Source organism: Stomoxys calcitrans, chromosome 5, assembly GCF_963082655.1.
Source record: "Stomoxys calcitrans chromosome 5, idStoCalc2.1, whole genome shotgun sequence".
In the NCBI taxonomy this organism is placed as follows: domain Eukaryota; kingdom Metazoa; phylum Arthropoda; class Insecta; order Diptera; family Muscidae; genus Stomoxys; species Stomoxys calcitrans.
Genome location: NC_081556.1, coordinates 126,894,980 through 126,907,833, shown reverse-complemented (window position 1 = coordinate 126,907,833; position 12,854 = coordinate 126,894,980). Strand labels below are relative to the sequence as shown.

At 35.2% G+C, this 12,854-nt stretch overlaps 1 protein-coding gene across 1 annotated transcript; it reads right to left on the bottom strand.

Annotated features, from left to right (window-relative positions):
- Positions 1-9,128: 9,128 nt before the first annotated feature.
- On the bottom strand, positions 9,129-10,210 carry LOC106094304 (uncharacterized). Its single transcript, XM_013261515.2, has 3 exons — positions 10,029-10,210; positions 9,861-9,966; positions 9,129-9,565 (listed from the first exon to the last, which is right to left on the bottom strand). Exons 1-3 carry the CDS (start codon positions 10,161-10,163, stop codon positions 9,243-9,245), a joined length of 564 nt encoding a protein of 187 aa, XP_013116969.2. The 5' UTR covers positions 10,164-10,210; the 3' UTR covers positions 9,129-9,242.
- Positions 10,211-12,854: the final 2,644 nt, after the last annotated feature.

Genomic DNA, 12,854 nt, shown 5'->3' with positions numbered 1-12,854 from the left:
GAGATCGGTCTATGTGACAGCTATACTCCAATCTTGAGCGATTTGGGCCATATGGAACAGGAATGTCAAGGAGTCTAACACAACTCGCTATACAAAATTTCAGCAAAATCGGGCAATAAATTGCACCTATTGTGGACCCAAGACCATATGGTGAAAAATTAGTATATATGGCAGTTATATCGAAATATAGACCGATCTTACAAATATTCGGTACGAATATCGAGGGTCCCGACGCATTGTGCCTAATTTCAACAAAACCGGTTAAAAATTTCACGTGGGCCTAAAATCTTAAATCAGAAGATCGGTATAAACGGCACCTATATCCAAATCTGGACAGAGTTAACACAACTCGCCAAACTAAATCGGACAATAAATGCGCCTATCATTGGCCCAAGACCTTAAATCGAGTTATCGGTCTATATGGCAGCTATATCCTAATCTTAACCGATCTGGGCTAAATTAAACAAGGATTTTGAGGGAACTATTGGGTTGCCCAAAAAGTAATTGCGGATTTTTCATATAGTCGGCGTTGACAAATTTTTTCACAGCTTGTGACTCTGTAATTGTATTCTTTCTTCTGTCAGTTATCAGCTGTTACTTTTAGCTTGCTTTAGAAAAAAAATGTAAAAAAAGTATATTTGATTAAAGTTCATTCTAAGTTTTATTAAAAATGCATTTACTTTCTTTTAAAAAATCCGCAATTACTTTTTGGGCAACACAATAATAAAACCCACTGTCCCAAATTTCACCGAAATCAATCAATGCCCCAAGGACCTTAAATCGTGAGATCAGTTTATATGACAGCTATATCCAAATCGATCTGGCCGTATTGAACGACCGATCTGGGCCGCATTGAACAGGGATATCGAGAGACCCAACACAACTCACTGTCAGAAATTTCAGCGAAATCGGATAATAAATGTGGCTTAAATGGGCTTAAGACATTTAATCGCTAGATCGGTATATATGGGGGCTATATCAAGATATTGTCCGAAATAGCTCATTATCGAACTTAATCTGGCTATGGATACAAAAGAAACTTTGCAAAGTTTAAGCTCTATTTTTTGAAGACTATAGCCTAATTTCAGTAGACAGAGGTTCGGACGGACATGGTAAGATCGTCTTAGATTTTTACGACCCATAGTAGCGCGGTTTTAGTTTTTTCGTTGCAAAAATCATATCTTTTGAAACGAATATTTATCTCTAAAGACAAAATTTTAATGAAATTTTCTCTAAAGACAAAATTTCAATGAAATTTTCTCTAAAGACAAAATTTCAATGAAATTTTCTCTAAAGACAAAATTTCAATGAAATTTTCTCTAAAGACAAAATTTCAATGAAATTTTCTCTAAAGACAAAATTTCAATGAAATTTTCTCTAAAGACAAAATTTCAATGAAATTTTCTCTAAAGACAAAATTTCAATGAAATTTTCTCTAAAGACAAAATTTCAATGAAATTTTCTCTAAAGACAAAATTTCAATGAAATTTTCTCTAAAGACAAAATTTCAATGAAATTTTCTCTAAAGACAAAATTTCAATGAAATTTTCTCTAAAGACAAAATTTCAATGAAATTTTCTCTAAAGACAAAATTTCAATGAAATTTTCTCTAAAGACAAAATTTCAATGAAATTTTCTCTAAAGACATAATGAAATTTTCTCTAAAGACAAAATGAAATTTTCTCTAAAGACAAAATGAAATTTTCTCTAAAGACAAAATTTCAATGAAATTTTCTCTAAAGACAAAATTTCAATGAAATTTTCTCTAAAGACAAAATTGCAATGAAATTTTCTCTAAAGACAAAGTTTCAATGAAATTTTCTCTAAAGACAAAATTTCAATGAAATTTTCTCTAAAGACAAAATTTCAATGAAATTTTCTCTAAAGACAAAATTTCCATGAAATTTTTTTCTAAAGACAAAATTTCAATGAAATTTTTTTTCTAAAGACAAAATTTAAATGAAATTTTCTCTAAAGACAAAATTTCAATGAAATTTTCTCTAAAGACAAAATTTCAATGAAATTTTCTCTAAAGAGACAAAATTTCAATGAAATTTTCTCTGAAGACAAAATTTCAATGAAATTTTCTCTAAAAACAAAATTTCAATGAAATTTTCTCTAAAGACAAAATTTCAATGAAATTTTCTCTAAAGACAAAATTTCAATGAAATTTTCTCTAAAGACAAAATTTCAATGAAATTTTCTCTAAAGACAAAATTTCAATGAAATTTTCTCTAAAGACAAAATTTCAATGAAATTTTCTCTAAAGACAAAATTTCAATGAAATTTTCTCTAAAGACAAAATTTCAATGAAATTTTCTCTAAAGACAAAATTTCAATGAAATTTTCGCTAAAGATAAAATTTCAATCAAATTTTCTCTAAAGACAAAATTTCAATGAAATTTTCTCTAAAGACAAAATTTCAATGAAATTTTCTCTAAAGACAAAATTTTAATGAAATTTTCTCTAAAGACAAAATTTCAATGAAATTTTCTCTAAAGACAAAATTTTAATGAAATTTTCTCTAAAGACAAAATTTCAATGAAATTTTCTCTAAAGAAAAAATTTCAATGAAATTTTCTCTTATGACAAAATTTCTATGAAATTTTCTCTAAAGAGACAAAATTTCAATGAAATTTTCTCTAAGTACAAAATTTCAAAGAAATTTTTCTCTATAGACAAAATTTCAATGAAATCTTCTCAAAAGACAAAATTTCTAGGAAATTTTGAATATAAAATTTTGCACAAAGTTATCAGTTAACACAAATTTTCGTAGAATATTTCCCCCATAATTCAGCCCGTAAGTAACACCTTATCATAGATTTAATAGATTATCCGATTTGACTCGCCAGGGGTCGGTCTTAATTTCTAGCTTAAAGCTTTGAGGCTAAGGAGACATTCTTTAAAAATGGTCTACAGCATACCGCTGTTGCCCGACCAGTGAGATGCCACCTGGTGTGATTGACTTATAGGACCCAAGAGAATGTAATGGCCAAAATTGGCCTAAGTGGTTAAGTAAATTTAGAACCTTTTTATGTGAATTAATGCATTTGGCCTTCGTTACAGTTTTCGAGTGAGTGGGATTTTTTAATGACATCGACAAAGAAGTTTCTTTGTCTCTGAAAGATGTCTTTCACATTTGTACGATGTTTTATGACATTAGAAACGGACTACAAACTTGGAGAAGTTTAATACGATTTTTTTTATATTACCATCAAAACAATGATTCACTTCAAAAATTAAATTAAATTTCAATGAAATTTTCTCTAAAGACAAAATTTCAATGAAATTTTCTCTAAAGACAAAATTTCAATGAAATTTTCTCTAAAGACAAAATTTCAATGAAATTTTCTCTAAAGACAAAATTTCAATGAAATTTTCGCTAAAGATAAAATTTCAATCAAATTTTCTCTTAAGACAAAATTTCAATGAAATTTTCTCTAAAGACAAAATTTCAATGAAATTTTCTCTAAAGACAAAATTTTAATGAAATTTTCTCTAAAGACAAAATTTCAATGAAATTTTCTCTAAAGACAAAATTTTAATGAAATTTTCTCTAAAGACAAAATTTCAATGAAATTTTCTCTAAAGAAAAAATTTCAATGAAATTTTCTCTTATGACAAAATTTCTATGAAATTTTCTCTAAAGAGACAAAATTTCAATGAAATTTTCTCTAAGTACAAAATTTCAAAGAAATTTTTCTCTATAGACAAAATTTCAATGAAATCTTCTCAAAAGACAAAATTTCTAGGAAATTTTGAATATAAAATTTTGCACAAAGTTATCAGTTAACACAAATTTTCGTAGAATATTTCCCCCATAATTCAGCCCGTAAGTAACACCTTATCATAGATTTAATAGATTATCCGATTTGACTCTCCAGGGGTCGGTCTTAATTTCTAGCTTAAAGCTTTGAGGCTAAGGAGACATTCTTTAAAAATGGTCTACAGCATACCGCTGTTGCCCGACCAGTGAGATGCCACCTGGTGTGATTGACTTATAGGACTCAAGAGAATGTAATGGCCAAAATTGGCCTAAGTGGTTAAGTAAATTTAGAACCTTTTTATGTGAATTAATGCATTTGGCCTTCGTTACAGTTTTCGAGTGAGTGGGATTTTTTAATGACATCGACAAAGAAGTTTCTTTGTCTCTGAAAGATGTCTTTCACATTTGTACGATGTTTTATGACATTAGAAACGGACTACAAACTTGGAGAAGTTTAATACGATTTTTTTTATATTACCATCAAAACAATGATTCACTTCAAAAATTAAATTAACAGAAAGACCCTTAACGATAAATATGCCATTTATAAATGCGGTTTGTTTATGATCATAACGATACATAATATAGATTTTATTGCTTTAGGTTTTAATTAAGTGATCCCCCTTTTCGCAGCTCGCACGCTCTTTGGATTGTTACACATCCCATGGATTTGATCAATTAGCGCAATAACAAACTCACTTGCTGCACTTGGTCGTACTTCGTGGAATGTGGGTTGCAGTGGGTTTGCACATCATTTTTGTCCACATAGTGGCGGGTACAACTAAAGAAGTACACGGTGGCCCCCACAAATTGCCAGTCTACATAGAAATCCCAATTTTCCTTGCAATCGGCTTCGCTAGACGATGCATTGTTCTTTCTCAATTTGTGCTAGAGAGTCCAGGCAGGTATTTGATATTGTCATTGTCATAGTATGTCCAGAAATTCCATCATTCGGGACATACTATGGCAATGAAAATGCATCGTCTAGCGAAGCCGATTTCAAGCAAAATAAAATATGAGAAACCCCGGGAAAATATTTAAAGCGTAATTAAAATGAGGAGCAAATTAAGGCTTAAAGTCAGTTTTCCCTCTCATCATTAATTTAAACTTAAAATTGGCTAAGGTGGATGGCTTTCGACTTTCCAGACAGCTTCCCCAAGTCTCCTGAACAAGCTGCGTAATATATTGGGTTGCCCAAAAAGTAATTGCGGATTTTTCATATAGTCGGCGTTGACAAATTTTTTCACAGCTTGTGACTCTGTAATTGCATTCTTTCTTCTGTCAGTTATCAGCTGTTACTTTTAGCTTGCTTTAGAAAAAAAGTGTAAAAAAAGTATATTTGATTAAAGTTCATTCTAAGTTTTATTAAAAATGCATTTACTTTCTTTTAAAAAATCCGCAATTACTTTTTGGGCAACCCAATAGTAGAGCAGAAACGGCCATCCATCATAATGACGACTTTTCGCTTCATGTGGCCCATGGACCGAAATAACTTTGTTCACCTATAAGACCTTGACCAGGATTACTGCCTCCACTTGCAAACAACAGTAAAAAATATGCCATCAGCATAAGCAACTACCTTCACACTCTCGTTCTTGAAAGACCTCATAAACCCTTTGTAAACCTTAAGAATAAATAAAACCACAATTAGGGGGATAAAACTACTCCTTGGGGAGTTCCTCTGGCCATAACATTTCAATAGACCTTTTCGCCAGTGATGCGCTGATAATCCAGACATTTAGCATTGTATGAATCAATCTCAACAAAAGAGGGGGGGGGGGGGGGGGGGGGGGGGGGCTATAATGTTCACCACACTCCAGCTCCATGTTATTAAGAGCCCCTTCTATGCCAGAGAGCACTCTAAGGAACCTCAATTCCTCGTCTCACCACAAAAGCTGCGATATACGTGAAGTTCAGAGGTCAGGTTCTCCTCATAACTTCTACATATGGCCCTTGTCAGCATGTTAGCTGCCGATTTAAGATTTTAGCTCTCAATTGATCTTTCTGGGGTTCCCGAGCAAGTCCGGTATTGTGGGGTTAGGGGCAAGTCCACTGAAACAGCCCTTTACGACCTAGTCGCCTACATAGAGGGTTCCCTCGTTGTCAAGGAATATACAATGGTAGCATTTCATGACATTGAAGGTGCTTTCAATAATGTATTGGGTTGCCCAAAAAGTAATTGCGGATTGTTCATATAGTCGGCGTTGACTAAATTTTTCACAGCTTGTGACTCTGTAATTGCATTCTTTCTTCTGTCAGTTATCAGCTGTTACTTTTAGCTTGCTTTAGAAAAAAAGTGTAAAAAAAGTATATTTGATTAAAGTTCATTCTATGTTTTGTTAAAAATGCATTTACTTTCTTTTAAAAAATCCGCAATTACTTTTTGGGCAACCATAAAACACATATCAATCATGAAGGATTGGAATTCTGGGCATCAATTCTACCGTAATGACTTACTTACAAAAAGAAGCATTACAGGCTTGGGATCTGTGATAATAAAAAATGGGTCAGCAGAAAAACATCTCCAGGAAGTGTACTGTCTCCTCTACTCTGGAACGAAGCCAATAACAATTTAATACTGTCTCTGGAAGAAAAAGCCGTAAAAGTAGTCGCGTATGCTGATCACCTGCCAATTGCGGTTGGGGGAAAGTTTCCCAGTACTCTATGAGATACACTCCAGTAAGGTCTAGGTGCAGCAGCGAAATGGGTTACCGAAAGTGGTCTAGGCGTAAGTCCGTGCAAGACAGAAGTAGTTCGGCACGCGATACAAGTTACCTAAAGTGGCATCTGTCTTCTAGGGAGGAGAGAAGAGCCATTGGCAAAAGTTGGGGTTTGTCAGACCTATAATGCTATATGGTGTTGTGGTCTGGTGGACGGCGCTTCAAAAGTCCACCTACTGTTCAATAGTCAACCGGATCCAAAAGATGACTTGTTGGTGCCTCACAGCCGCACTGAGGACTACTTTGAAAAGGCATCTCTTGTCCTATAAACCTGTAAGAGAGCCATTGGCAAAAGTTGGGGTTTGTCAGACCTATAATGCTATATGGTGTTGTGGTCTGGTGGACGGCGCTTCAAAAGTCCACCTACTGTTAAATAGTCAACCGGATCCAAAAGATGACTTGTTGGTGCCTCACAGCCGCACTGAGGACGACACCATCTGATGCACTAAATTTAATGATACCTCTCATGCCCCTGGACGTTGGGCTAGACAAATTGCTGCGACCACTACCGTGACGCTAAGGTGTAAAAATGGCCGCTGATGACATGGCAATTGCGGGTAGGGGAAGTTTCCTAGCACTAAGAGATATACTTCAGGAAGCTCTATGCGCAACAGCGAAATAGGCTACCGAAAGTGGCCTAGATATAAATCCGTGCAAGGCAGAAGTAGTTCTTTTCAGCTGGAGATCCAAGTTACATACAGTGGCTCCTGTCACCTTGGGATTAGAGAAAGGGCAAGAAGGGCAACTTTTGTCCTATACACCTGTAAGAGAGCCATTGGCAAAAGTTGGGAGTTTAGACCGCGCGTCATGCATTGGGTATGTACTGAAGTTGTCAGACCTATAATGCTATATGGTGTTGTGGTCTGGTGGACGGCGCTTCAAAAGTCCACCTACTGTTCAACAGTCAGCCGGATCTAAGGGATGGCTTGTTGATGCATCACAGCTGCACTGAGAACGACATCATAAGATGAACTGAATTTAATGCTATATCAAATGCTCCTGGACATTGTGGCTAGACAAATTGCTGCTACCACTGTTGTAAGGCTAAGGGTGCTTTCTCTTTAGTCATTCGGCGGCTACGGACACTGTGTTATCCTTGATGCAATGTCCGATGTTCCAGCCAGTGTGAATTACACCCTACCTAAACCGCTTTTTGGTAAAAATTAGGAATAGTGGTACAATCCTGATAAAACCGATTGGAACTATGAGATCCCTGGTAATAGAATTTACATAGACATCTATGGTTCCAAACTAAACTGCCAGTAGGGCTTTGGGGTGTACTCTGAAAAACTTAAACTGGTCATATCGAGAAGGTAAACCGACCACTGCAGTGTGTATCAAGCTGAGATCCTTTCATTTAAGGAAGTGGTGGAAGGGCTAAGATATCAAGCCCTAACGACGATTGGCATAAATATATTCATAGACAGCCAGGCAGCCATTAAATCCCTGGAGAAAGTATTTTTGAATACAAAAACCGCCCTCAACTGCCGCAGATCTCTTAACGAGATGGCTGAACAGTTCGAAATTCACCTGTTCTGGGTGCCGGGCCACAGAGATACCCCAGGTTATTGTATAGCGGGTGAGCTTGTCAGACTTGGAATTACTCTACACATTCCTGAGGAATTGGAATCTGTGGGTATGCCTCTAGCGACATGTAAGCTAAGCCTTCGGGGTCAGATCCGAAGAACAACGAATGGTAGGTGGTCACAAAGGGGGGCTGTGAGCAATCCTAAATTATACACCCTAATCTAGACTGGAAGAGGTCTATTCGCTTTGCTGTCGCTGGCTAAAACAGAGTATCCATCATGACAGGTCACTGTCTGCTCGGAAAACATGCTGACAGACTAAAGGTTGCCAGTAACGACTTTTGCCGAAGCTGAGAGGACTAGAAGAAAAAGAATCTATTACACATCAGCCGGATGTGTGTGCCGCACTGGCAGTTAGAAGAAGTTACAAATTAGGTTCTCATTTTTTGGGGAATTTGTCTGATATAGCGGATGTGGACATTCGCAAGTTGTCGTTTTATGTTCAGAGAAAATTTCATTGCCATTTTATCTTAAAAAAAATTTCATGGATATTTTTTCTTTGGAGAAAATTTCATAGAAATTTTATCTTTAGGTAAAATTTCATAGAAATTTTGTCTTCAGGTAAAATTTCATAGAAATTTTGTCTATAGGTAAAATTTCATAGAAATTTTGTCTATAGGTAAAAATTCATAGAAATTTTGTCTATAGGTAAAAATTCATAGAAACTATGCCTTTAGGTAAAATTACATAAAAATTTTGTCTTTAGGTAAAATTTCATAGAAATTTTGTCTTTAGGTAAAATTTCATAGAAATTTTGTCTTTAGGTAAAATTTCATAGAAATGTTGTCTTTAGGTAAAATTTCATCGAAATTTTGCCTTTAGGTAAAATTTCATAGAAATTTTGCCTTTAGGTAAAATTTCATAGAAATTTTGTCTTTAGGTAAAATTTCATAGAAATTTTGTCTTTAGGTAAAATTTCATCGAAATTTTGTCTTTAGGTAAAATTTCATAGAATTTTTTTTGGAGAAAATTGCATAGGAATTTCATTACCATCCTCATCTCATATCCCTCAAAATCCATGGCTATTCGCTTCAAGCAAAAACAGAAACAGCAAAAAACGTTTAGGAAAAAAATATTTCATTGATTAACGAGTTTTATGATCATAAATGTTTTGCGCTAGGGCTTGAATTGAGTGCTTCCCCTTCTGCCCTAGACACCTTTTGTATATTTTTACAACTCCATTGATTTGGAGGCCGTGGTCAAATAACGCACCAAACACAATTGCACTACATGGTCATATTTTGTCGAATGGGGATTGCAGTAGGTTTCCACATCATATTTGTCCACATCCTGGCGAGTACCGTTGATGAAATACATGCTAGCCCCCACAAATTGGCGTCTACATAGAAATCCCATTTTTTCATTGCAATCTGCTTTGCTAAATGATGCGTCGCGTTTACTCAGCTTGTAGCAGCCATCCTTATTTGTGTTAGTGGAACCAGGCAGATGTTTGAAATTTTCATTGTCATATGTCCAAAACGATGGAATGAATCCTGGGAAAGGATATAACAAAGCATAAAATTACTTAAAATAGAATAAAAAGTTTTTGCTAGATGGGGGTGGGAGAGAAGGTTGGGGAGAAGATGTTAAGGCCAAAATCATTCTTTAAATTTAAAGAGATTTGGTTTCGAAATTTTGAGAACATAAAACCATAGGGCATACTGTTTGCATCTTTTCGTTGCCAACACCTCGATAAATTGGTCTAAGACCCTATATAAGGTATAAGTATATGATCATGATCTTCTTTGTATGCTTTAACCCTCCTCTATTTTCTATTATTTTGGTTACCATAAACATTCGTAACATAGTCCAAAATTTCTTCGGTGTCCCTTGAGGATATTGTGAACATCATGTTTTGGTGAATGCAAATTTCTCTGGCCTCCTTAGAAGTGTACTTTAAAAACAAAACGAGAAAAACTTTATTTTTTTTTCTATTTTGTTAGTGCCCTTACTTACATTGTCCTCTGTACCAATGTAATATATTGAGGTGCGATGTATGAACCATCGGATATCCCGATTTTCCGTTCCTTTTGCATTTACAAAACACAAGAGAATACAAAATGCGATCAGTAACCATTGTGAAGATTTCATTGTAAAAAATAACCGAGCAATCTGTAGATCATTTACTATGAAGCTTTAAAGAGATACTGGTCTATGAATGAGATAATGTGACTAAGGAATTTTTAAATAAACTCGACACAAAACCCATGGATGTTGGTGTGTGCATGAACCGCAGAGATATATTTTTGTATCAAGCTTCATCGAATGTGGAGATATACAAATCTAGTCGTTTTGTTTGTAACATCATCTACGACCCTATAAAGTCTATAAATACTTGATCGTCTGCTTTCTTGGTAGATCTAGCAATGTCCATTTTTCTATCCGTTTGTGGAAATCATGTTAGCGGTCGAATGTATAAAACTATCTGGTTGAAATTTGACACAGACTCTTTCTATCGATGCAGTTCATATATCAATAAATGCTGGCCGCTTTAAGTTTAACCTCATGAAGAAGAGACCGAACGGCGTGTATAAATTTTTGTCTTTAGGTAAAATTTCATAGAAATTTTGTCTTTATGTAAAATTTCATAGAAATTTTGTCTTTAGGTAAAATTTCATAGAAATTTTGTGTTTAGGTAAAATTTCATAGAAATTTTGTCTTTAGGTAAAATTTCATAGAAATTTTGTCTTTAGAGAAAATTTCATAGAAATTTTGTCTTTAGAGAAAATTTCATAGAAATTTTGTCTTTAGAGAAAATTTCATAGAAATTTTGTCTTTAGAGAAAATTTCATAGAAATTTTGTCTTTAGAGAAAATTGCATAGAAATTTTGTCTTTAGGTAAAATTTCATAGAAATTTTGTCTTTAGGTAAAATTTCATAGAAATTTTGTCTTTAGGTAAAATTTCATTGAAATTTTGTCTTTATGTAAAATTTCATAGAAATTTTGTCTTTAGGTGAAATTTCATAGAAAATCTGTCTGTAGGTAAAATTTCATAGAAATTTTGTCTTTATGTAAAATTTCATAGAAATTTTGGCTTTATGTAAAATTTCATAGAAATTTTGTCTTTAAGTAAAATTTCATAGAAATTTTGTATTTAGGTAAAATTTCATAGAAATTTTGTCTTTAGGTAAAATTTCATAGAAACTTTGTCTTTAGGTAAAATTTCATAGAAATTTTGTCTTTAGGTAAAATTTCATAGAAATGTTGTCTTTAGGTAAAATTTCATAGAAATGTTGTCTTTAGGTAAAAAACTTCTTCCCTTACTTCCAGGTTTCCTATCGTCGCCTCGATTATACCGCGATGGTATGAGCTGCTTCCTCCTCCTCAATCCATTCTCCCATCGCCTTAAGTCTCATAGCCGCAGTGGCTGCCTCACACTTAATTTGTATGTTAATGGGTCGGATATCTAGAATAGTCTTAAGTGCCTTAGTGGGTCCTCATCGCTCCGCCTATGCCAAGACAACATGTTCTCTGAACCTTTTAAATGGTCCTTATGTTGCACTTTTTCTTCATAGCAGTCCACCATACTACTGAGGCGTAAGTAAGTATTGGTCTAATCACGCTCCTGTAGAGCCAGTGGACTATCCTCGGATTCAGGCCTCATTTCGAGTCCGTCTACATACTGCCCAACATCTGTGAGCCTTCTCAGTACGCTTCTGAATGTGACACTTTTAATTCAGTTTCAATATCACACCTAAGTATTTGACCTTTTCAGATATCGAAATGGTGTTATTGAGGAAACGTGGTGCGTTAAATTGGCCCACCTTCGTCTTCCTCGTGAACAGGCATATTTCAGTCTTCTCTGGGTTAATATTGAGACCTCTGGGTCTAGCCCAGTCATATGCCATATGCAAGACTCTTTCGGCCCTTCTGCATAGCTCGTTCGGATCCTTAACCCTTAGAAGTATTATAACATCGTCTGCATAGCAGACGGGTTCAAATCCCTGCTCAGTCAGCATCCGTAATAGGTCATTTATGGTGGTCACCCATAGAAGTGGCGATAAAATGCCCTATGTGGCGTGCCCTGTGCCACTTTCTCCCCTATATTTATGCCATGCGACACACAATTTATCCACCTGTTCCTTAGAATATGGGTTTTCCAGTCTATAAGGACCGGGTCCACCCGGTGCTGTTCTAAGGATTGGATCAGTGTGACATCCAGCGAACTGCTCAAATACAAACAGCATGCCTATGTCAAGGGAAGATCGGTGGAGACTGTCCTGCACGAGGTTGTGCATAAAATAGGAGAATCCTTCGATGCCAAAACGTACACCCTGGCGGTATGCATTGACATCGAGGGGTCTCTCAAATAACCGCCACAGGGGGCATTTTATCGCCACTTCTATGGGTGACCACCATAGTTGACCTATTACGGATGCTGACTGAGCAGGGATTTGAACCCGTCTGCTATGCAGACGATGTTATAATACTTCTAAGGGTTAAGGATCCGAACGAGCTATGCAGAAGGGCCGTGGTCTAACATGGTTAGATGGACTCAGAATGTAGAGGCAATCAAGAATATATAAACTTTATGGGGTTCTAGATCAATATTTCGAAGTGTTACAAATGTAATGACTAGGTTAGTATAGTGCCATCTTATGGTGGTGGGTATAAAAAAGTTTGTCGTTACTTGGTACAGGTTTTGATTGATTTTGATTTTAGACCCATGGTTTCTTAAGCAAAACTTCTTATAATTTGTTGTAGATTGCGATTTTGATTCACCCTAATGTATGTTAGATCCATAATTTGATCATATAAACCGATTTCCTGCATACATTTTT

Coding starts and splice junctions, on each gene's coding strand:
- LOC106094304 (XM_013261515.2), bottom strand. CDS start 10,163: ATGAAATCTTCACAATGGTTACTGATCGCATTTTGTATTCTCTTGTGT. Junction 9,967..10,028: donor ACATTGGTACAGAGGACAAT/GTAAGTAAGGGC, acceptor TTGTTTTTAAAG/TACACTTCTAAGGAGGCCAG. Junction 9,566..9,860: donor CTATGTTACGAATGTTTATG/GTAACCAAAATA, acceptor ATCCTTTCCCAG/GATTCATTCCATCGTTTTGG.